This window comes from Aspergillus versicolor (genome assembly GCF_001890125.1).
Source record: "Aspergillus versicolor CBS 583.65 unplaced genomic scaffold ASPVEscaffold_8, whole genome shotgun sequence".
Lineage (NCBI taxonomy): Eukaryota > Fungi > Ascomycota > Eurotiomycetes > Eurotiales > Aspergillaceae > Aspergillus > Aspergillus versicolor.
The window spans coordinates 436524-459271 of NW_024467531.1; the positions used below are offsets into that span (position 1 = coordinate 436524).

The 22748-nt window shown below is 50.7% G+C and overlaps 10 protein-coding genes across 10 annotated transcripts; 4 read left to right on the forward strand and 6 right to left on the reverse strand.

Moving 5' to 3' along the window:
* Positions 1 to 322: 322 nt before the first annotated feature.
* ASPVEDRAFT_44274 (RHO alpha subunit C-terminal catalytic domain-containing protein) lies at positions 323 to 1672 on the forward strand. Its single transcript, XM_040813017.1, has 4 exons — positions 323 to 342; positions 391 to 543; positions 601 to 782; positions 838 to 1672. Exons 1-4 carry the CDS (start codon positions 337 to 339, stop codon positions 1319 to 1321), a joined length of 825 nt encoding a protein of 274 aa, XP_040670504.1. The 5' UTR covers positions 323 to 336; the 3' UTR covers positions 1322 to 1672.
* A 10-nt stretch (positions 1673 to 1682) lies between these two features.
* Positions 1683 to 3241, forward strand: ASPVEDRAFT_44276 (putative iron-sulfur cluster-binding protein). Its single transcript, XM_040813018.1, has 6 exons — positions 1683 to 1910; positions 1974 to 2427; positions 2479 to 2779; positions 2824 to 2858; positions 2912 to 3037; positions 3084 to 3241. Exons 1-6 carry the CDS (start codon positions 1698 to 1700, stop codon positions 3131 to 3133), a joined length of 1179 nt encoding a protein of 392 aa, XP_040670505.1. The 5' UTR covers positions 1683 to 1697; the 3' UTR covers positions 3134 to 3241.
* On the reverse strand, positions 3235 to 4518 carry ASPVEDRAFT_197528 (uncharacterized protein; the record flags this gene model as incomplete). The annotated part of the gene is made up of 4 exons (XM_040809237.1): positions 4160 to 4518; positions 3916 to 4100; positions 3745 to 3865; positions 3235 to 3685 (listed from the first exon to the last, which is right to left on the reverse strand). Exons 1-4 carry the CDS (start codon positions 4459 to 4461, stop codon positions 3235 to 3237), a joined length of 1059 nt encoding a protein of 352 aa, XP_040670506.1. The 5' UTR covers positions 4462 to 4518.
* Positions 4519 to 5221: 703 nt separating this feature from the next.
* Positions 5222 to 6285, forward strand: ASPVEDRAFT_136901 (alpha/beta hydrolase; the record flags this gene model as incomplete). The annotated part of the gene is made up of 3 exons (XM_040807338.1): positions 5222 to 5308; positions 5355 to 5582; positions 5635 to 6285. 3 exons carry the CDS (start codon positions 5222 to 5224, stop codon positions 6283 to 6285), a joined length of 966 nt encoding a protein of 321 aa, XP_040670507.1.
* A 268-nt stretch (positions 6286 to 6553) lies between these two features.
* Positions 6554 to 7609, forward strand: ASPVEDRAFT_136716 (glycoside hydrolase family 16 protein; the record flags this gene model as incomplete). Its single annotated transcript, XM_040807322.1, has 1 exon — positions 6554 to 7609. The coding sequence occupies one exon, from the start codon at positions 6554 to 6556 to the stop codon at positions 7607 to 7609; it is 1056 nt and encodes a 351-aa protein (XP_040670508.1).
* A 655-nt stretch (positions 7610 to 8264) lies between these two features.
* Positions 8265 to 9220, reverse strand: ASPVEDRAFT_54863 (uncharacterized protein; the record flags this gene model as incomplete). The annotated part of the gene is made up of 3 exons (XM_040814983.1): positions 8265 to 8533; positions 8780 to 9091; positions 9142 to 9220. The coding sequence occupies 3 exons, from the start codon at positions 9218 to 9220 to the stop codon at positions 8265 to 8267; spliced, it is 660 nt and encodes a 219-aa protein (XP_040670509.1).
* A 1602-nt stretch (positions 9221 to 10822) lies between these two features.
* On the reverse strand, positions 10823 to 16594 carry ASPVEDRAFT_153082 (uncharacterized protein; the record flags this gene model as incomplete). Its single annotated transcript, XM_040808336.1, has 3 exons — positions 15318 to 16594; positions 13703 to 15267; positions 10823 to 13630 (listed from the first exon to the last, which is right to left on the reverse strand). The coding sequence occupies exons 1-3, from the start codon at positions 16315 to 16317 to the stop codon at positions 10823 to 10825; spliced, it is 5373 nt and encodes a 1790-aa protein (XP_040670510.1). The 5' UTR covers positions 16318 to 16594.
* A 981-nt stretch (positions 16595 to 17575) lies between these two features.
* On the reverse strand, positions 17576 to 18967 carry ASPVEDRAFT_44279 (SDR family oxidoreductase). The gene is made up of 3 exons (XM_040813019.1): positions 18514 to 18967; positions 18351 to 18445; positions 17576 to 18283 (listed from the first exon to the last, which is right to left on the reverse strand). Exons 1-3 carry the CDS (start codon positions 18811 to 18813, stop codon positions 17779 to 17781), a joined length of 900 nt encoding a protein of 299 aa, XP_040670511.1. The 5' UTR covers positions 18814 to 18967; the 3' UTR covers positions 17576 to 17778.
* Positions 18968 to 19430: 463 nt separating this feature from the next.
* ASPVEDRAFT_153084 (uncharacterized protein) lies at positions 19431 to 21207 on the reverse strand. The gene is made up of 3 exons (XM_040808337.1): positions 21018 to 21207; positions 20376 to 20964; positions 19431 to 20329 (listed from the first exon to the last, which is right to left on the reverse strand). Exons 1-3 carry the CDS (start codon positions 21194 to 21196, stop codon positions 19571 to 19573), a joined length of 1527 nt encoding a protein of 508 aa, XP_040670512.1. The 5' UTR covers positions 21197 to 21207; the 3' UTR covers positions 19431 to 19570.
* Positions 21208 to 21930: 723 nt separating this feature from the next.
* Positions 21931 to 22250, reverse strand: ASPVEDRAFT_86134 (uncharacterized protein; the record flags this gene model as incomplete). Its single annotated transcript, XM_040817795.1, has 3 exons — positions 21931 to 21952; positions 22007 to 22053; positions 22107 to 22250. The coding sequence occupies 3 exons, from the start codon at positions 22248 to 22250 to the stop codon at positions 21931 to 21933; spliced, it is 213 nt and encodes a 70-aa protein (XP_040670513.1).
* Positions 22251 to 22748: the final 498 nt, after the last annotated feature.

Genomic DNA, 22748 nt, shown 5'->3' on the forward strand with positions numbered 1-22748 from the left:
CAGTCTAGCCACCAAACCCAGATTCAAAAAAAATGTCTTAGCTGGATGGTCTAATGTTCTAGAGAGGTACAAGTCGGGATCCCATAACCTCTTCAGGAAAGCTGTACCTGGCCAATTGGACGGCACACAAAACACATCTCGCAGACGCCATGACAGATCGACACAATGTACGTGAGTTGGAGAGACTATAAAGTACGGAAAGGCGTCGTGGAGTTCCATAGCAGGCCGATCCTCAGACAAAGCGTTCCCTTCGCAATGGCCGAGCTCACGCGTACACTCCCAGCATCCTGGTACTGCAGCCTACCGCTATATCAGCTTGAAAGGCGGGCGGTCTTTATGAAGGTCTGCCAAACCCTATGAATCGAGTGGCTGATTACTGATGCTGTATAGTCCTGGTTTCTCCTTGGTCCTTTGACAAGATTTCAGACCGTTGGCGAAGTGGTCGAGTATGAAATAGCACAGCAGCCGATTCATGCAGTCCGAAGTACGGGAGACGCACATATTCCACTTCCTGAGGAGATTCAGGTTGTCTGCGCGGACAGTGCAAGTTATCCTGAACAGTGATTGTATACCCTCACGATAATTGCTAATACTCTACAGAAGGCACCGCTTCGCCATCATGTTACGCCCACTGGGCTTGTCTTCACCACTCTGTCAGAAGATACACCCAGCTTCCACGAATTCTTCCCAGAGCTGGAGCCGCTTCTTCAACGAGTCGACTTCACCAAGCTGCCCTACAAACGAAGCATCAAGTACGAAGGAAGATTCAACTGGAAGACAATGTACGCCACTTCAAAGTATCATAAGCGTTGAAGTTCAAAGACTAAATAACAACAGGGTCGATGGCTACCAGGAATGCCTCCACTGCCAATACACCCACCCGTCATTCTCGATCTACTACCCACCAACCTGGTACAAAGTGCACAACCACAAGAACTTTTCCCAGCACATAGCAGACCCCAAGAAGCCCGATGACGGACTCTTCTTGTACTTCTTCCCAATCTGCACCCTGAATGTCTACGGGGGAGGCATGTCCTCGTTCCGCGTGTGCCCAACGGACGACCCCAATGTCACACGGATGGAATTTGATTATTATCATATGGAGACGGGGGAGAAGTTCGAAGAGTACTTCCGCTTTGTCCGCCAGGTCGCCATGGAGGATTACGAGTTGTGCGAGAAGGCACAAGAGAATCTTGAAAAGGGCGTCTACCGCGAGGGGATCCTGAACCCGGAAAAGGAGAGTGGCGTTTCTTGTAAGTTGACAGTCTGGTCTACTTTTTTGGTTATTAACGACTTCAGTCTACCAGGACCGCGTCTTTGAAATGGTATGCCAGCAGCACGCCGAAGAGCGAGAGAAGGAAGTAAGCTCCCAATCCAAGTTGGAGGGCCCGGAGCCAGTGCAACCAGCAGGTGTTCAGGTAGTTTCGTGATCATCAGTGCCAAGGGCTGGATATATAGCCAGAATATGTAGAGTCGTATTGATTTGCAATGGTAATCCACCAGACCCGACGAGACTGGCTGGTGAGTGTTTTAGGCCGTGCTGGAAAAGTGCACCCAATTCGGCAAACCGAGAGACATAGTATTGGCCAATGAAGTTTGATAGTCAAAGCTTACGGTAGTGTTTACTTTAGATATATTAAGATAGGTCTCTGGAATCAGATACTCGCAATTATTCTCCGCAGATTGAACTATTGAAAATGGAGAATCTCTTCCCAGCACTCGTCGCCGTCCTTGCCGGTCTGGCCTTCCTGTATCGCACCAGAACCTCATCTACAACCCCTCCCAAGGCTATTCCTTCACCTCCTACACCAGCAGAAGTAGAAATCGTCTCCAAAGAATCCGACTTCCCACCAGATTGGCTAACATCCAGCCAACTCTTTGAACTGGAGCGGCGGGCCATCTTCAGCAAGGTCTGCCAGCTAACCCTACATCCATTCCATCCACCTTAAAAGTAATAAATCTAACAAGAACAGACCTGGATCCCTCTAACACACAAAACCCACTTCCCATCGCCAGGCTCATACCACACATACAATCTAGCCAGCATCCCCATCCTACTCATCAAGGGTAAAGACGATAAAGTCCGCGCCTTCCACAACGTCTGCCGACACAGGGCGTATGCCGTTGCAACGCGGGAGTCTGGCACCTCCACGGTCCTGGGGTGTCGGTATCATGGGTGGAGCTATAATGCGAACGGGCAGTTAATCCGGGCGCCGCATTTTGATGGCGTTGAGGGGTTTGAGAGGGGGGAGAATGGGCTTTTCGAGGTTGGGGTTAAGGTTGACGGGCAGGGGGTTGTTTGGGTTAATTTGGGGAGCTGTGATGAGAAAGAAGATGGTAGCATAAGTATAAATGGCAAGATAGGTGGTGGATGGAGGTGGATTGGGGGAGGGAAGTTGGATGGAGCGTTCAACTGGAAGGGAGCTTGTGAGTATCGAGTATACATTTATACGTTATATGATCTTGCTAACTCTGCAGTGACACCCCCTGACCTGGAGATGGTGCCTGGCTCGTTCATCCAGAGTCTGCTTCAGCCAAAGTCCGAATCGACTCATCTCTTCCCGAACATGTTCATCGTCACTATCCCCAGGTCAGGCTGCTGGCTGTCTCTAAGCCTTATTCCAGTATCTGAGCGAGTAACCTCTGTTCGATACGATGTGTACGGTGCTGCGAATAGGAAAGACGAAAGAGCCCAGGCTGTACTTGCAACTATCGAAGAGAAGGTAAAGAGCAGGATCTCCAACTTAGAAACGGAGTATCAGTCCTGCCTTAACACTGGGTATGTCAGATTCCGCTATATCAGAGATGTACTAATTATCCAAGTTCTATACTTCCAGGGCTTGATCTAGAGCATTCAGGTATGCGCATTTTTCCCGCAATTAGATCTAACAAACACTAACCAACTGTATAGACACACAGAAACAGATCCTTTCTCTTCTCAAAGCACATGCTAAGCTCGAAAAATCCCGTGGAGCAGAGATCTATCCCGCGAGAAGAGAGCCGCGGATGAATGTCAAATACCAGCAGGCTGAGCAGCGTTCGTGCCCCTTCCAAACCCCTATATTGAGTCTAATTATCTCTAGTATGTCAAGAGCTGGACTGTGATGCGTCTCACAAGAGTCTTGCATGGTAATGCCTCGACGTTCAGGTGGTTAGGTTGATACACGAAGAGAATTATTAGTATTTATAACTAGCATAGCTTTTAATTCATTACTCATGATTTTGAGTGTTCCCTCATCGACCTCTAACATCAAACTTCCCCTCTGGAATCAAATTCTCCTCACTGGCCTGAGCCTTCAACGCCGAATCCCCCCTCGACCGACCCCTCGACCTGCCTCTCCCCCGCCCATTTTCCCCTCCATCCCCCTCCACAACAGTAACAGTCCCCAGCGGCACATTCGTCTCAAACAAATCCGTATCGTGGAACTGATTCGGCGTGAAGCGCGGCCTCGCACGAGCCGAAGACGTCGACGCCGCCGCCTCCGCCTCCCTCTCCTTATACGGGTCCTTGCGCAGGGTAAATAGTGTCGGGACATTGGCGACGAACGCGGCGAAGAATTCCTCCACCGAGCCCCAGGTGTTGCGGTTCACTTGGGCCGTGCTGGAGGTGTAGTAGGGTAGGCGCACGATGGCGATGGCTATGAGAAGCAGGCCGATGGAGAAGAGGGCGATGTATTGGAGGCGCCTGTACATTATTACTTCTGTTAAAACGGGACAGGAATAGATAGAGGTAGGGGGACGTACTTCCACCATGATTTGCGCACGCGGACGAGCCAGGGCATAGGGAGGAGAATCAGCATTGCGTCCGTGGTGATATTCAATGCGACGAGGGTGACGAGCTGGGTGTTTGCTTTGACGCAGTCTCCTGTTTGTAAACATGTTAGGGCTGGTATAAGGACTGGATGGACGTCATACCAGGGTCAGGAACAACCTGCCAGTACAGGCGCGCAGGGCGACACTCGCCAAAGGTCGTTCCCTGGACAGCAACGAGACTGCCCAAGAGCACGAACCAGTAGATCTTGACGACCATCTCGGGTTCTGGGAGGCCGGTGAGCACGCGTCCGCAGAGCAGCAGGACGACGCCTTTCTGGACCCACAGGCTGGGAGAGCAGGTACTGTTAGCAGGCACTCCGAGTGCGTTAGTTAGGTGGCCGCGTACTAGGTATTGTATATCGCGCGGTTCGCAAGCGTCATCTGGCTCCCCACCGTGCGGCGGTAGATCTCCAGCTCCGAGAGATCCGGCGCAGGACGGTCCATGTTGTTGTTCCCCCACAGCAGGACGACGGTGGTCAGCGCGGACCGGGCGAGGATGAAGACAATGCAGAGCATGGTCAGGTAGTCGCTGAGGATGAAGTCCTGGTTGCGGTACTTGCGCATGAACAGGCGCAGACCCATGAGCAGGATGGACAGGCCGCCGAAGAGGCCGACCAGGGTGAGGGTTGTCGTTAGCTCTTCCTCCATTTGCAGCGGTTGTCTTGCGAGGACATTGTCAGGTTGGGATAGGCTGGCAGGACGAGATGGATGGATGGACGAGATTGACGGATGAGTCTGGACTTTTCAGCTTTTCGTGGCTGTCGGCCTCAGTCGCACTGAACTGAAATTAACGATCGGCAGGAAATCGGGTGAACTCTGATTTCCTGCTTGACAGAATTGCCCGATACGAAGTGGGTATCTGAATCCTTCAGGCGATTCTGAATGTGTCTCTGTATAGACCACAAAGCCCTAACTCGCAACAGTTCAACAGATTAACAGAATTGTCAACAGACTGTTCAACCAGTTCAGCAATGAATGCTCAGGTGAATAAACCATATTTCTCCATACCAGTCCTATCGTTATTAATATTATTTGTATTGGAGATATTCCTTACCCAACAGGCAAGGATTAACGCCACTAGCTGGCAGTGGAGCATAAGCAGCCAGATAAAACCACCGGCTCAGCACTAGGGATTATTGCTCCAACTTCCAAGACTTCTCCCATTTTGCTGGGACGCCGGCGGCCAGATTTAACACGGCCGGTTCCTGTTTTCTTATTTGCATTCCTTGCCACCCCTGCGTCTGCAGTCTGCAGCAGTTTCAGCCCCATGCAGCTCATCTTGGCCGCGTGTCTGCTATTAGTCGCCCTCGTGCAGGGCGGCCCAGCAGAAGCCCTGCATCGTCGCGAGTACTTCTACGTCGGCGGCGAGTACCTCAACACCACCGATGGCTGGCTCTTCCATAACCAGATGTACGTCGAGAAGCTCTCGCCGTCGGGTGGGACTTCTCAACCGTACCCGATTGTCCTTTTGCACGGTGGCGCCCAAACCGGCACAGTACGTCTTCGATCAGTAGACAAGGATTGGCTGCTCACATCTATAGAACTTCCTCAACAAGCCCGACGGCGGCAGAGGATGGGCCTCCTGGTTCCTGGAGCAGGGCTACGAGGTCTACATCGCCGACCGAACCATGACCGCGCGCTCAGCCACAATCCCCCAAGACGGCTACTCAGAGGACGTCTTCTCTGCTGAATTCATTGCCCAGCGATTCACAAACGTGCAGGACTATCCTCTCTGGCCGCAAGCCAAACTACACAGCCAGTGGCCTGGAGTAAGCCCACCACCACCTATCCCATATGTTTCATACCTAACAATATGTCTAGACCGGTGAACGCGGCGACAAAGTCTTCGACGCATACTACGCAAGCACCGTGCAGTCCATCTCCGACAGCCTCGCGCAAGAACAAACCATGCAATCCGCCGGCGAAGCCCTCCTCGACAAGATCGGCCCTGTCGTGCTCATCACACACTCCCAGGGCGGGCTGTACGGCTGGTCCTGGGCCGACAGCAGACCCTCGCTCATCAAGGCCCTGATCCAGATCGAACCGAAGGGTCCGCCGTTCCGCGAAGTCATCTTTTCGAACTCCCTCAGTCGGCCGTGGGGGCTGACCTCGATCCCGCTAACGTATGAGCCTGCGCCGACGAATATGACCGCCCCGCTGGCTATGAAGACGGTCCCGTCGGATTCGCCGGGGGAGTTGCTGGAGTGTATCGTCCAGGCTGAACCGGTGAGGAAATTGACGAATCTGGCGAAGGTGCCGATTCTGATTGACACCGGCGAGGCGTCATACCATGCGCAGTATGACTATTGTTTTATCAAGTTCCTGGCGCAGGCGGGTGTTAAGGCGCAGCATCTGGAGCTGGGGAAAAAGGGGATCCATGGGAATGCGCATCTGCAGTTTCTGGAGCAGAACTCGGATCGCATTGCGGGGGTTCTGCATGAGTGGATTGGGAATGTTACTAAATCTGCTTAATTATATTCTTCTATCTGACTGGTATGGATATGCTGTGCCATATCACAACACCAGATGTCACTCTGTATAGATTAAATACTCCGAACTCCGCTTCACCGAGTCTAGATCGGATCGACAGTGCATTGATCACTGCAGGGACCCTGGTCGGGATACGAGGCCAGTGCAGACGCAGTCCTACAAAAGCAAACATGCCAATGCTGCCTTGACCAGTCTTATATAAATACCCCCTTTCCCTGACTGATTGATCTGTACATAAGATATTTCGATAATGAAGCCACTACAATTGCTGCCCATTCTCCTCACCGCTAATGCGAGCCCTATCCCCCTTTTCGGCCCTGGGGGTCTCCCAGACCTTCTCGGTTCTCTATTCCCTGGCCTTCTCGATCCTGATGACGGTGACATAGATCCTGGCCTAAGCCCTGATCCAGGTTCAGGCATCCCATCTCTACAAGGCTACACCCTAACCTGGCACGATGAATTCACCAACACCAACAGTGACAGTTACCTCCCCAGCTCCAACTGGCTCTTCGACACAGGAACATCCTACCCCTCCGGCGCCTCAAACTGGGGCAACAACGAACTCCAAACATACACCACCTCCCCCTCAAACATCCACATCACCCCATCCAACACGCTGCAAATAACCCCCCGGTACCTACCAAACCAAGACGATGAATCCGGAACCCACTGGACAAGCGCACGGATCGAAACAACAGACTCAACATTCCACGCCCCCCCGGGCGGAAAACTCTACATCGAATCCCGCCTCCGAACAGGCTGCGCTCCGTCCGAGCAACAGCACGGAATCTGGCCGGCCTTCTGGGCTCTGGGGGCTTCGTTTCGCGAGGACCCTACGTACTGGCCTATGGCTAGCGAGTGGGATATTGTCGAGGTTGTGAATGGGGAGCCGATGGTTTATAACACCGTGCATTGCGGGACGGAGACGAGGGAGGGGGGTCCCTGTAATGAGTATACGGGGCTGGGGAATGGGGGGGTTGGATGGGCTGGGTGTGACTGGCATGTTGTTGGGTTTGAGGTTGACCGGTCTGCTGCGGATAGTGGTAGTGGGACTAGTACTGGTGGAGGATGGGAAGGAGAGACGCTCAAGTGGTTTCTAGACGGGGAGCAGGTCCATACTGTCTCTGGGGTGGATGTGGGCGATGAGCAGGTGTGGGAGAGTGTTGCGCACCAGGGCCACTTTATGCTGCTGAATGTGGCGGTTGGTGGGAATTGGCCTGGATATCCGGATGAGAATACGCTGGATGGCGAGGATGTTGCGCTGGAGGTGGATTATGTGCGGGTTTGGAATAGTCTTGACTCGTAGCTATCGGTAAAGCAATATATTGTTGATTTGTTGTCTGCTTTAGGGCTCGCCCCAAATGGGCTGGCTGTCTGGACACTGCAATAGAACCAAGGCCGAGGACCTGTCATAATATAGTCACAGATAGCCAGTAATAGGGTACAATGAAGAATACTAAATCGGGAATGATTGAGAGCTAAATTTAACTCATTTTAGTAAATCAGATCTCTGATGTGCGATTTCATCCAGCATCGGATGCCCCTGGTTACCGTCTTTCTGAATAAAAAGGAAGCTGTTTCCTGTTACCATTGATCAAAGCTTCCCAAGTCATATATTGTCTCACAACTTCACTCCAGGTCACTACGTACTCAGTAGTTCTAATGTCTCCACTGCGCCATACGGCCACCATAAACAGTGTGTGCCATAGATAGGATATTTAATACCACGTTAATAAATTCAATGGCGGACCTGATTCAGAGCAAGTAGATATTATTAGACTATTACCATATAAACACAGAACAGACGCCGTACTCCTGATCAGTATAGCACCGAACAGTCCTTACTTTTAGGTCCCCTACCTACCTTAGCCACCTGTCAACAACCTCCAGTACCAGTAGTCGACTTCCAACCCGAGCTTCCTCCGCCTATCACCCTTCACTCATTTTTGGTTCCAGGTTGCTCAAGGCGTAGGCTGAGGCCGACTCCCCCCTGGAGAACCCCCCGAGCCGCCGGACGAACCCCCACCGGTATTCCCACCTGGCATACCCCCAGCTCCACCACCAGGAGGACTTGGGTTTCCGCCGGTACTTCCTCCACCACCACCGCCTGGGGGAGGAGGTGCTGGAGAGCTGCCGCCGCCAGTACTACCACCGCCACCACCACCGCCGCCTGGAGATGGAGATGGTCTACCACCTCCGCTTCCGCCGCCTCCACCTCCAGAACCGCCGCCTGGAGACGGGTATACGCTTGGTTGGGAAGGTTGAGGGTAGCTAGGCTGTGGATGCTGGTTGGAGGTTGGGTATGTATTGGACGTAGGGTAGGTGTTCGAGGTAGGGTAAGTAGTCGAGGTCGGGTAAGTGTTGGATGTTGGATATGTATTCGTAGTATGCTCAGTACAGGTAGAGCACATGCTAGAAGTCGGATAAGTTGTCGCCGTGCAAGTTGGACAATGAGTAGTCGTCGGCCTAGCCGTACAAGTCGGACACTCCGTCGGGTGAATATTGGCCGCGGTGCAAGTTTGGCACTCATTCGCATACGGGATCTGGTCACAGTAAGGGAAATTGGGACAGCTGGGATACTGCGGGGGATGGAATTCTTCTGGAGCGGGATAGCCACCAGACGGGTAGTAGTAGTATGCGTAGTAGCAGTCTGGGTAGTAGGTGTTGTAGCACATGCATTGGTCTGGGGCGCAGCGGTAGTACTGGTATCCGTTGTAATTGCAGAAGCAGGAGCAGAGGCCGGCGCTGTATTTATCGCAGGAGGAATATTGTCTGCTGGAGAGGGAGTCTAGTGAAGTCTTGTTAGCAGGGTCGAGGATACCTGGAGCTGGGCCGTACTTAGACCAGAGTCGACCTCCCATGGAAGAGAGGCGCCCAGGATAAAGAAGGATGCAAAGGTACTCAAGACGGGCTTCATCTTGATAGATATGCTTGGCGTATCAAGCAATATGCACAGATGGAATTGAAGTTGTAGTTTGGATGCAATTGACATTGTAGCAACTTTATATCATGACCCTTATTCAGCCTCCCCGCTTCGAATACAGTGGTTTCGCTTATTACTTCTGTCATAGGAAGTGGCACCACTGATGATACCTGGCTCTACTGCTTGGCTCAATCATACATGATCCGGCCTCTCAGAAACTCATCTCTCTATGATGCCTGTTCGAATCGAAAGATGGCCAGGCCGCGGGGCATCACAGCCCCCCAGCAGGACCCGACAAGACAGAGATGAGCCTCTATGACGTTCATAAGCAGGCCAGACTACGTACTCCATCAATGCTCGTACCGTAACCCACGTCCTGCTGCTCAGATGTAGCCTCGTTACGACGCCGGCCCCCGAATCATGCTATTACGGAGCCCACTGGAGATCGTCGCATGACATCGCGTCAAAGGCACCATGGGTCAGCCTGGGAGCAACGCCGGGCTGTTACGACGAGAACCACCTAGGTACCGCGGGTGAAGCTGTGGGCAGTATCAAGGTTTGGACCTTACCTCGCCACTAGCAGAACCGGTGGCTCGGGCTGGAAATGGCTGGACAGTGAGTGATAAAGCGTGCACTGCTTATTCAGAGTTCAAGTTTATTCAGGAAACTTTGCATTTACCCTCAGAGGGCTGTGATATGCCACGTAAGCTGCAAGATGAGATTAAAGTGCGCCTCATTAGTCCAATGCGGCTACATGTAAGGATGAGGATTCATGGTAAGGAGGGCAAGGAGGCTGGTAGAAGGCAGTTTACATTAGCCAGTAGGCCTACAGCGTACAGGCGGTTCTTTGGGGGAATAAAATGAAAGACATGAGGGGTGATTCTCAATAGACCTATGGCAGTGATTCTGGCCTTGTAACAGATGCTTCTACGTTCTAGTAGAAAAGTATCATGGCTGTTCGCTTCTCAACAGTAGTTGAGACGATGCACTGCCCCTCATGCTCTTTATAAAACCAACTTGAGAGAAGAGTTCGAGAATGACCCATCTCAGCGAATTACTTCGAGTTCATTGGAAATCGACTGCCAGATACTCAGAGCTGACAGTGTGTCAAAGAGGCTGGCGGAGCCCTCATTGCGCGCTGCGTGGAGGCTGCCATGCCGGATTATGAATACCTGCGGACCAAGAGGACGTGGGTGGATTGATAAGTTATAGACTGCATTAAGAAATGAGAAAGGTTCGGTTCTATTTTTTCGTATTTCTGTAGTGACTGGTGGACACGGAGAATAAGGCTGAGGGCGTCTATATTCTGCAACCTTCCATTGTTTATCCCCATATAACCCCCTATTTAGTTTCAGTCAATACATACGACCACAAGGTGTGGAAACAGGCTTCCCGTCCGCTCAGCCGTTCTTAAGCCACCACCACCACCAACGGGGATAAAAGTGCGACGAGCCCTGAGTGTGTGGCTGCTTTTGGGGGTAGCTGGGATGAGTAGGTTGGAGCTGCCGGTAATAAAGAGCCCCATGGCCCGGTTGTACATGAACCGGTCGATCTGGATAACCCACGACGTACTGTTAATGCGGGCGTTGGCTAACGCTAAATTTCAAACCCTAAGTCGCATAGCAATTGCTCTATATCAAGCTCGATGGTGGTTATTCGACCAGACGGATGACCGAGTGCGAGTCTCGAATTATAAAACGCGAAACTGTGCACCTTATACTCAGGGGGGAGCCATATAATCTGCCGTCCGTTGAAAGTGACCCAGTCCTCTTCAATGGAGAAAGCGCGAAAGTCCTTCAGGATAGAGTCAGCACCAGAATCCCTGCCCAGCCGAATGTGCCCCTTCGCCGTCACGATAAAATCACCGGTTGATGAAAGCACTGCGTCCCGCACGTGGGTTGCGCCGACTGGCAATGATTGTCTGCAAACACCCGTGCGGGCGTCGAGTATGATGATGGTTTCATAGCAATTCAGCACAATGGAGCGGCTATCTGTAGACCAACTCGCGCATAGGACATGCTTCGCGCCGTGGGTAAATGTCTGCATCCAGGCTTTACCGTCTGTGTCCCAGAGACGCAGTGTGCTATCGGAAAATGATACCGACAATGTTCGACCGTCAGGCGAGCAGGCTACTGCGCAAATTTCACTTTGGCATTTGAGTGCGTACTTGGCGGTGCCGGTTATGGCATCCCAAATGCGAACCGTGTCGTCAGACGATGCCGATGCAAGCGTTCGGGAGTTGGCGGAGATGTCAGCATTGAAGATGTCGGCCTTGTGTCCTTTGAGTAGACGCTTGCGCTTCAAGGACACGGCGTCGAAAAGCTGCATGATACTGCCTTCTGGGATAAGCACCAGGGTTTTACTGTCTCGCGAGAATAGAACGTCACGGTTCTTGCCTTCAAACGCCTTTTGACAGACGCCTGTTACTATATCCCACAGCTTTACCTCAAGAGCATGAGATACGGTTACAATGTAGCGACCGTCCGGTGAAAATCGAATGTCATAAATAGCCACCCCGTGATCTGCAACGCATTTGAGCCAAGCATTGTTAGCTGTGCGCCACAGATGTACGCTGTCCGGTGATCCTGTCGCCAGTGTATGCCCGTCTGGGGATATCTGCATGATAGTAACAGGCAAGTAGTGTCCCTGCAAGGATAGGGACCTTGTCGTCGGGTCCCTGATCAGAGGAAGGTGATGATCGTCCGTTTTCGGGGGGAAGTCTTGTTGTCGACATAGCAGAGTCACGGCTTGGACAATGCCAAACTCACGGCAGATGATATACCAGCGCCTTGGGTCCATCTTCCTAGGCAGGTGAGGTATGATTAAACCCCCGATGCTGAGAGCCAACAGGGCAAAGCACATTAGGTAGACTGGGAAAACGACCCAGAGAGGTTGCTGCACATGCCGGGCGAAGATGTCGATCCCGTGAAGTGCAAAGGAAATGCCATAGCCACAGACCATATAGTGAAAGATTTGCTTACCAAGTCGTTTCCTAGTCGAAATGTGAAACCGGAAGGGTGGTAATTGTCTTGATGCAGTAGCACCGCCAGCAGGAGGAATGGATGAACGCACTGGTTGGTATATTGGAGTCGAACTATTATCGCATAGGAAAACGTTGCCATTTTCGCCCCCCAACGCCAACATGTGTGTTTCTGTAGAATATACCATGGCTGTAAACCAACACACTGAGTTGCCCATCTTGATAATAGCTTTGGCACGTCCACTCGCTGCAGTCCAGAGGAAAACCTTGCGTCCGAATGCGAGGAGAAGGGACTGACCATCAGGTGCGAAGCAGATACAAGCAGACGGGCAGTTTCCTAGGACATCAATCTTAATAGCTTCCATGGCCTTGCCAGATGATTGCTTCCACACGCCAAGAAATCCATCGTTTGTGACCAATGCGAGAGTCGAAGCATCGGGTGAGAGATCAAGCGCTCTGGTTACATCAAGACTGTGGTGAATGTCTTGCCATTTCCCAGAAGATTCATGCCAGAGCCGAACAGCGCCGTTTAACCAAGCGCATGCTAATACCGCACCATCGAGGGAGAATGCTAAGGCGTTGGCTCGGTTTTTTTGCCTGTGTTTCATCGAAGTCATCAGATCTTCGAACACGCGACGTGCACTTTCGTGTTGGGTGTCAACCAAAATATCGTTCAGCTCGGCGCGGTTTATTTTACCGTTGTGGAATTGGTCCAGACCATCATTGGCTTTTAAGATCCGGTCGAAAGCGGCACCGACCGAGAGTTGAACCTTGGAGCATACAGAGTGTGCTTCGGATAGGTTAATCTGGCCTTGAAAGATGCGTCGCCATGACTTGTTATCGACGTTCCAAAGTAATACAGTGCCGCTGCTCAGGCCCACTGCCACAGTCCGAGAGGCACCGGAGAACTTGAGAGTCGATACCATTCCCTCATCGCTGTTATAAACCTGCTCATACGTTCCGGTACGTGTGTCCCATAGCATAATTCTGCCATCTTCCGAACCTGATAACAAGGCGTGATTACTATCGAGGAACGCGATGGCATTCACACAGCCAGTATGCGCGTTTAAAGTCTGCAGTAAGAATCCAGTCGTCGCACTCCAAAGCTTGATAGTTTTATCGGATGAAGCGGTTGCAAAGGTCTGTTGATCGGGTGAATATTGTGCATCGTTGACTGAGGAGCCTTTGTGGCCCTCCGTTATCTGCAGGCCGAGGTTCGAATACTCTTGAATGCCAGCGATAGCGCGGATATGTGACGGTCTATCTCCCCAAAACAGTTCTCTGATGACACTTTTCTGAGGACAGAATAAGAGAGCTGCGCTATACACTTGTAGAGGCGCGCGATTGATTGTGGAGCCATACCCTAGGGCAAGATGGTGACAATCTCTTAAAATAGGCCGCAATTCATAGTAGGCCAAGTCCGGCTGACAAGCAGACCCTGAATATTAGTCCGGAGGGTCCCAAAACCAGGAAGGGGGTTGCAAATATTGACTTACTTCGTGCATCATAGGTTTTCTCAATGAAATAACCTCATTGGTCGCGTCCAAAAGCTGCTTGACGACTTGTATCCCTTTAGACATGCTGTACAGCAACCCGAGGCACTCGAACCAGTGCAAACAGTGATTCTTGAAAAACGAAAAGATCATTTGCAAGTCGGCTTCACCTGATCTGTTCGAAGCACGCAGGTGATCAAACCAATATACCAAAGAGTACTTTATCGGGGTTATTGGTCCATCACCGTCCCTTTGGCTCTGCGTCAGTGGACCGGGATTTCTGAGTTGACAGATGTTCCTCCGCAGGGTATCCGACATGGCAGACAAAGATCTTTGGAATATTATATAATGGATATCTTCTTGGCTTGATTTGAGGACGGTTTTGGCTTGATAGGTAGCGAGGTAATCTCTGGCTGACTGGTGTATGAAATAAACATGATTCTCGCGAACGGTGAAGAAGGAACCGCACATGTCCACGACCCTGTTGAGGTCTGGCAGCTTATTTATTTCCACCGGTAGTCCAGCTATGGTGCGCATTTCCAACAGATGCAATGGGCGATATACAAAGACCGCCGTGGACAGAACTTGGAGACAACGCTGGCGGTTCCGAGTTGGTAACTGGTTGACTTTGCCCATCATTTGATCGAACACGGCCACAATAGTTGAGGGCATTTCTTTTACTATATCAATCGCATCCACTGCCAGAGCGTTTTTCTTTAATTCCTCGATAACCAGAGCTGCCCACAAGAACGTGCCGTCTGAGTTTCGTTGCATCACCTCTTTTATTGTATCTTGGATCTCGGGATGATTCCTCAGGCTGGCAACGCGGGAGATTCGATCATCGATGAAGGCGTCAATAGCGCCTGAAAGACAGCCGGGGTTCAACTCAAGTCGAAGCGATTGCTGGTCATCGTAGATCCCTAAATGTTGTTCGATGTCATCTCGATTGCGACTGGTCAATAGCCACTTGATCTTCGAAGAGTTGCCGGCGGTCCGGACGATCAAGTCCAATAGATAGGGCCGTCCTTCTTCACATTCATCTACAGCGTCGATAAGCAAGCGTGTTTCTGGAAGAGCTGGATCCTGTAGCATTGCCATGAATGGCCCCACCAAACTGTGGAATTGCTCTAAACCTTCAAATAGCCGTGCTCCAACGTGGTCATACTTTGGCCGGAGATGGCGAAGTAACGCAGGTCGCTGGACAACAAGAAGGTACATCAAGCCTCGCACAACTGAAGCGGCATTATTGAGCCGGGAATCGGTCCCTTGGCAGAAGAAGTAGGACAAGATGGGTGGCGACATTTCCGTTGCCGGCAAAGGTACGCCTATCGCCAAATGGTCAACAATTCCCATCATCAACATAGTTTTGCCCTTTCCAGCATCGCCTCTTATCCAGAGAAGCCGTCTCTCAGGATCGTCTCGCCATTCTTGGAACGAGGGATGGTCAATAATCCAACAGAACGACTCCCAGAGTAACCCGCCCTTGGACTGCTCGAGACGGAGTCTGTCATCTCGAGGGTCTGTTAGCAAAAGATCTCCGAGTAATTGCTTATTCGCAGACGAAATGCCTGACAGTGGTGTTAGCGACGGCGAGAGGAATATGGTGCGATCAACTTACCCGATCCAACGACCGGTTTCCAATGTTCAAGAAACGCTTTGGCACTCGCTGCTCCCGTCGCTGCTGCGTAGTCCTGCCAGAGTTTATTCTTGTGGCTATCAGCATAGTCACAAACGCCCTTTATGATCAGACATGGAACACAGTCCCATATTCCAGCGCCTTCCATCTCGAAACCAATGGCACCCTCGTCCTCGGCTATCTTGTCGCGATGCTCAGCTGACTTCATCACTGTATCAGCACATGCCACCGCTCCGATGTGGATGTGTGGTAGAATTGTGTCTTGATCGAGGCGTCGACGATGAACAGCCTTCATTGTGCCACGACTCATCTGGTTCCGATGATCCGGTAAAATGCCATCGGGCTCAACATTAGTAAAAAGCTTTTTGGATCCCTTTACTTGATCGTTAAGCCCCGAAGCGAATTCCAAGAGTGTGTCCTTGTCGCTACCCGGATACCTCCACGACGGATGGCCCGCCTGGAGATTCTGGAGATAAAAATGGGTGCGCTCGTGAAACTTTCGACGCGTCTCGCTGGTCTTGAGTGTGGCCAGAACAGTTCTTATCTCCCGGTTCGGCCTCCCCAGTGTATCCCTCGCGTCCGTTTTCCGTCTGAAGCCATCGGGGTATTGCCTGCCAAAATCGTACTCCACCACGCTGTCGCTGACGATGACGTCCCCAAGAACAATTTCGGTGCCGTCCCTGGTAAAAGGAACAGCGCCACAGATCCCGACAACCAAAGCCAACCGTATGCCAGGGTAGCTAATTCGAAGCCCAGAGGCAACACCCGCGGCGCTTCCTCTGCCCATGCCAGGCATATAGGTTAAAACGACGTCATGCTGGCCGATTCGACCGTTCAGATAAATGTTGACGTCGCCATCTTGCTTTCCGTAGAACTCGCCGTTGTCGTATATTGCGTCGAAGAGGGCTTTCACGGCGTCAGCTTCGCGAGGGAGGGCGCACACGATGGCAACCTGGAACTCCTCGCGGGTGTGCGGGCGCATACTGCCATCGTCGGCTTTGTAGAATAGGGTTCAACGGTTCCAAAAGATCCGCTCTCAGCGATAAAATGATGGTAAAGACGACGCGTTTGATGAACGGAAGATAGGCATGGCGGAGGCGGAGGTGAGCAGTTCGTCGCCAGTTGAAGACAGCCTCAGCCTCGCCAAGCCCAGCTGACCAGGAACAGGTTTACATCGCTGCCCGGGGGGCTTGCTGCGAATGGAATACCCTTTCGTACCCTGGTTACAAGCAGATAATGATGCTTGCCACTAAAAAATCAAGGCAGTACCCGGAGAGTTTTGACATATCCTCACTCTAAACAACTACGCATTCTAATTGGTGGGAGTCAGCCAGGCTTTTACTAACATAGATATAAACCTCAACATATATCTCCACTGTTTTGGCGACGGAGGCCTCCAGATCTAGGTACATGACTGCCTCTGAGCGTCTTTCCTGGCTGAACAAGGCTGCCTTTGTCGGGAAGGGAGGGTGGATTTTGATTACAACGTTTTATTAGCGATATCGCATTATTCTTGTGAGTATAAAGTAATGTTGGCCCCAACATTTTATAGAGCTGCATATTAGGAGTAACCTGTGGACAGAGAAAATAGACTGAGGAATCCTTAACTTTTCAATGTTTATTCCCATATAATCCCCTATTCAGAAATAGTCAGTACATACGACCACAGGGTGTGGAAAACAGGGCTTCCCGTCCGCTCAGCCGTACTTAAGCCACACGCCGGCTGGTTAGTAGTATGGTGGGTGACCACATGCGAATCCCAGCTGTTGTATGTTTTTTGGCTTTTATTTTTATAGCTATCAATGCTCTGTACACCCAGACTGAGTTTCTCCTGTTGGAGGTTGATCGTGTAAATAAGGCGCAAACCTCCCATGACAACAGCAGAGATACGAAAATTGCCAACGTCAGCATATATTGGTAGCATACACATAATAGAGAATTTTATTCAGCCGCGTGGATCACGGAAGTTGATAATATAAACCTGTCCATCATGATATCCAAGTGCGAGAGCATTGTTCTTTATAGCGAAGCATTGCGGCTGACAGTACTTATACAAGAGCCATAATACCTTTTTCTACCTAATGTCACCCAGTCATCTACTAGAGATATCTAAGGACTCAGATCCTTAGTATTCTCTGTAGTAATAGACTAAATTATGGACTAGGATGGCGGTATTAGAGATTCAGTAACAGACAGGGCTTGTGTTGGGAGGGGAGCTTACCAAACTACGTGATGACAGGCTGCTTGCGGCACTCTAGTTATTATATTAAAATAGTATAAGGTATCTGGAGCTAGACTGCGGCATATCCGCGGATATCAGACAGCAAACAGTATCCATATCATATCCATGCGGATACAATATAGATATCTTATTATTATCGTCTTCCTGCCTGAGGCAGACCACTCATAAATACTCTCGATTACGATATCCAAAGCAGATGTTCTAGTATGCAAAAACATACTCCCTGTCCTCCTCCAGCAAGGTGCTCACGAAATCCTTCGGACTTTTAGGCTCCCTCCCCAAAATCTCTCCTAACAAGGGATGTGTCGTGTGCAGCGCTCCGCTAACAATCTCATCCCATACCGATGCAATCATCTCAAAATGTTCCCTGGGTTTCTCGCGAGGGTCATTCCGCCATGAGTCAAGATACTCCTCCCGCGAGACCAGATTAAGCTTGATCTGTCGACCAGTAGTCTTATTAATGATATTAACCAGCTCCCGAGCAGTGATGGTCTCCTGGGCAGTAAATAGTACTGTTTGATTCTCGTATCCTCCCTGAATCATGATGCGCGCTGTTGCCTCTCCGAGCTCTGCGCGGGAGGTATAGGCTACACTTCCGTCGGCGGGGAGCGTAAGGGTGCCAGTCCGTTCGGGGTACCAGTCGAGGAAGACGGTGAAGCATTCGGCGTAGACGCCTTCTCGGATGGAGGTGTATGTTAGGCCGGATCTGGGTTGGAATATTTAGCTCAGCTCGAACCACGAATAGGTAGAGAGGGATAACATGCACGACATACTCTCTCAGCAACTTCTCAGTCAGCAGATGATCTTGCATCACTAGAGCCTTGGATGTATCCTGAAACCCTCCAAAGGCCAGAGATGTATACCAGATCTAGACAGATGGTCGACTTGTCAGCAACGCCCATGACATCTAGCTAGGGGACCATATATCGGACGCACATGCTTAACCCCAGTCTTCTTCGCGGCCTCTACAACCCTGGCATGCTGCTCGCCGCGACGCATGCCACTTGAACTAACAAAAAGGAGGTTCTCGACAGCGCGTAGGCCCGTTTCAAGAGATTGAGGATCATCATAGTTGACATGCCGAAACGTGATACCACGGTCCTCAAAGGCTGATCTGTTCGCAGCGTTGGATGATGCAGCAGCGAATTCAGAACGCGGAATATTTGCGATGAAATAGTTGAGTACTTCCTTTCCAAGACCACCGGTTGCGCCTGTGATTAGGTATTTGAGGGTCATCCTGGCGTTGTTGGTCGAAAACGGGGTTGCAATGTGTTTGCCCGTGGTTTGAGCTTTCTGGCACTTATCCAAGTGTGTTATTTATCCCGCTCGAAGAGGGAGCTTGTAGATATGTCAATGATGGCTTGATAATCAAGGGGATTAGTAATGGGACCAATTACTATGGAAAGGAAGGGAAGTAGACGGTGTGGGACGCCGGTGTCCCGGGCACCCACCGACGCCGACTATAGACAAATATAGGAACTGCAGGCTTAATAAACAGCACATGCTAATCACAATATCCAGTTAACATTAACCAACTGTTGGAGCTAATCCCTCTTTATCCTCCACTCCTTTTAAAACCTTAGACGATAACTAAATGCATACTTTTAGGCTGCTTGGATCCATCTACACTATTAATCTCACGAAATTACCTCTCCAGAACTAGTCTAGGCTCGTCGACTACAATAGCCCTACATTGCTGCGGTTACCCGCCGGTTACCCGCCGAAGTGATGCTGATGATTCTGGAGTGCCTTCCACCATCACACGTTATTAAATTTCTTCACGCTAGCAAGATGATTGCATTATACACCCATATTATTTTTATTGTTGCAATGATACACTTGGTGGGGAAGGTAGCGTGTTCCATGGAATAAATACGATATAAATACGATGTTCTCTCTACCGAGGACCGTACTATCCACTACATGCCCTAAAGCGCCCATAGCCAAATATAGTTGGACTTATCGAAAGCTATCCAAAGCCGTAAAGAAGGCATCAGCAGTCAAATGTCACCAGTGCAGCTTCACTAGCTTTCAGGCTCAGTCTCCCATTTGGCCCAAGAACTCCTGTTTTTCGACTTCCACGGACAGAGCCCTCCAACTCATCCACATACTGCCCAGCAAGCCTCACGGCTTCCGGGTCCTTGACATCTGCCCCGGCCGCAGTCAACTTCAGAACACTCGCCCTACACCCACCTTGGCCTTTATATTGCAGGTGAATAGAAATCTCCAGCCTCGAATCCTCACCCTCCTCCTCATCCCAACTCCAGAGATTCAACGCAACAAGCGAGCGCAGCGCCCCCGTCTCAGAATCATATATAGCATAAGCAGTAACCTGGTCCTCGGCAAGGACAACCTCGACCTGTTTCCCCCAGCCACCATCCGCACCGAGCGCCTCCTGCACAAGCCAGAAGCCATAGTACGAGGGAAGCACGCCCGCCGGCTCGCCGAAGGCAGAGATCGGTCGCCACGCGCTGTACCGCCATCCGAAGGACTGGTGGAAGCCGAGGCTGGTGATGTTTGTTTGCGCGCTGTACAGCGTGTAGTCGATTGTCCAGAGAGCGGCGGCGAAGGTATCTGAGATGCCTGCCTGGCCGTGGCCGAAGAGAGAGTTTGTTTCGCCCAGGATGTATGGGATTCCCTGGGCGGTTGAGTGGGCGGCGAGCTCGTGGTGGCTGTCGACGAAGAAGGCCGTGTTGTTGTGGTTCATGAGGTATTGGCGGTTGACAATGGGTGTGTCGAATAAGAGCATGTACTGCTCATGTTATTATCAAGGTTGGAGAGGAGGAGGAAGGGCATACCTGGTGGGTGTCGGCATATTTAATGACTCCGTTCTTGTTAATTCCATTCTCAAGCAGAGACTCGACGCTCCAGCAAGTCGTCTCGTCGTCTGGATCTTCGCACTCAATCAGAGTTGGCGCAAGAAATGTCCCTGCGGTATAGATCTTCTTGTTCTTGTCCCCAAACACCGCCTCATTGATCGTATCAGCGTAGTCCACAAAGTACTCCGTAAACTCCGGAAGAGAAACACTCTCCTGTCTCTCATTTCCCAGCTCAAGACCAACGAGTCGCGGTCCTAGCTTCTCGTACGCCCCCGCCGCAATTTCGATACTGGCTTCTAGCAAGCCTTCCTCGTCTTTCGGATATGGCAGGCCGAGAACAAACTCGGTATCCTCAGGCCACGCGTCAAAGGCACTGAAGAAGGCCGGTCCAAGGGTCACATTGTACGTCTTGTCAATACCGTCCTCATAATACCCGATCAAGCGCTGTTCCTGGTCCGGTATCCACCAGACTGAGCTCTGAGAAGAGCCACCAATGCGGACCTTGATGGGAGCGTTTCCGAGATCTCGAATTTGGCTGATAAGGTTTGTATTCATGGGGTTCGAGTAGCTGTTTCTGTTACTTGAGTTCAAAATGAGACAGGTGCGAGAGGGTTGACAAACGTTGCATTCCCCGAGTACTCCATGAAGGAGAAGAACTCAATCGACAAGGACTGATAGTTGGCGTGGATGACCTGGCGGTCCTGTACAGGATGATCAGGTATCTGCACCGAGATATTCCTTGACGCCGAGGAGAGTCCAAGGAGCGAGAGCATCGCCCACGCGCGGCATAGTGGATTCATCTTTGACTGGCACTTTATGACGCTGTGCTGTGAACAACAATAGCAGCTCTTTAAATACTTTGATTCCGGACGATTAACAACGGACCTCCGATCTGTTTCCACCGATGAGCGTTCTTCTTTATAGAAATCTCTTATTGGACTGGCGGAAATTCATTTCTTGGATCCCCGCGTTCCTCTCAGCATACTGCAAAGTAAGTCGGCTTTTCTTATGAAATCGGGTGAATAGCATCGGGCAAATAAACCTAACTGCGAATGGTCTTCCACTTTTTCCAGAAGATGAAGGTTGGTATTGTTATGGGCACTAGTCATGAGCCGATGACAAGTTTAGAGATCTAACAATATGCCCTATGGCAAGTCCAATTCTCCCATTCCGAACCGTTCATGACAGCTCGATGTATCCAAGGCCAAGCGTAAGGAGCTCCGCCTCTTTCTCTCCTTATACTGCAAAGTGTACAGTAAGTGAGATGTTATGATACCCCTTATTTCTATATATATTCCCACCAGTCTACGCTTTGGATATCAGCTCATGGCCAGAGCTGGTCCTTACAGTAGGTCTATATGGGAGGAACAATGTCAAAGTTCAGTCAAACGAGTGTCCATTAATTTTTCAACAAATGAAACTTCCTAAAGCCCGACAGATCCTAGTATTAATCAATCCAAGCTCTACCCCCATCATCTATCCCCTCAATCTAGACCCCTTGGAGACCCATTCGAGATTGACTGATCGCAGTAATCTAGTAGGTGCAAACGCAGACGCTAAAAGTCTAGTCAGTATAGTCAACAAAGAGAAGCGATATCAAGGAATCCAACCTGTCCTCGTTGCAGTGGCCACCGTGGTAGGTTCCGTCCTTAAGGCACTGTATACATATTAGCAGGTTGACGGGGAATCTTTTTTCTTTGGAAAACATACAGATGCGCTGCAAGCGGCATCACCAGCACCCCAGATGTCACCGACCTGGCAAGAGCTGCGGGCAGCAATGTCCTCATTGGGGGCGGCAAGGGCCATGGAGCCGAAGAGGGCAACGGCGCTGAAGAAGATGGTGGAGAACTGCATTTTGATTGAAGAAAAGTGGTGTGAAGATTTGAATGATTCTTGTCTTGGTGGATTGGATTGGAGTGTTGATGAGGACCAGAGAGACGGACATCGAGGGGGTATTTATATTCCTTCTGAGTCCATTGAGCTCAAGGATGAAGACAAAGATAGAACAGAAGTCTTGATGGTTTCTCGTATTGTCGGCTTCGCGAGGACCTTGATCAACCGTGATAATCAAAATACGATGTGATTCAGACGATCTCTGTACACAGGGAGGCCAAACGGAGGCCATGTCGGTGTATCGTGGAGAGAAACATATCCACCTTCTCGCCAAGAATCATGATCAAGCTGAAGCTCTCACCGTCCAAGATCGGCATAGTCGTCCTAGAATAGCAAAGCAGCATCGAGGGCAAAGTTAGTGGCTCGTATAGCCCCATTATACACAGTCTGCGTGGGGCTCCCCATGCTTGGCTATAACCTTGAATGATCGTCACTTCTACACAAGGTAGCGATATGCCT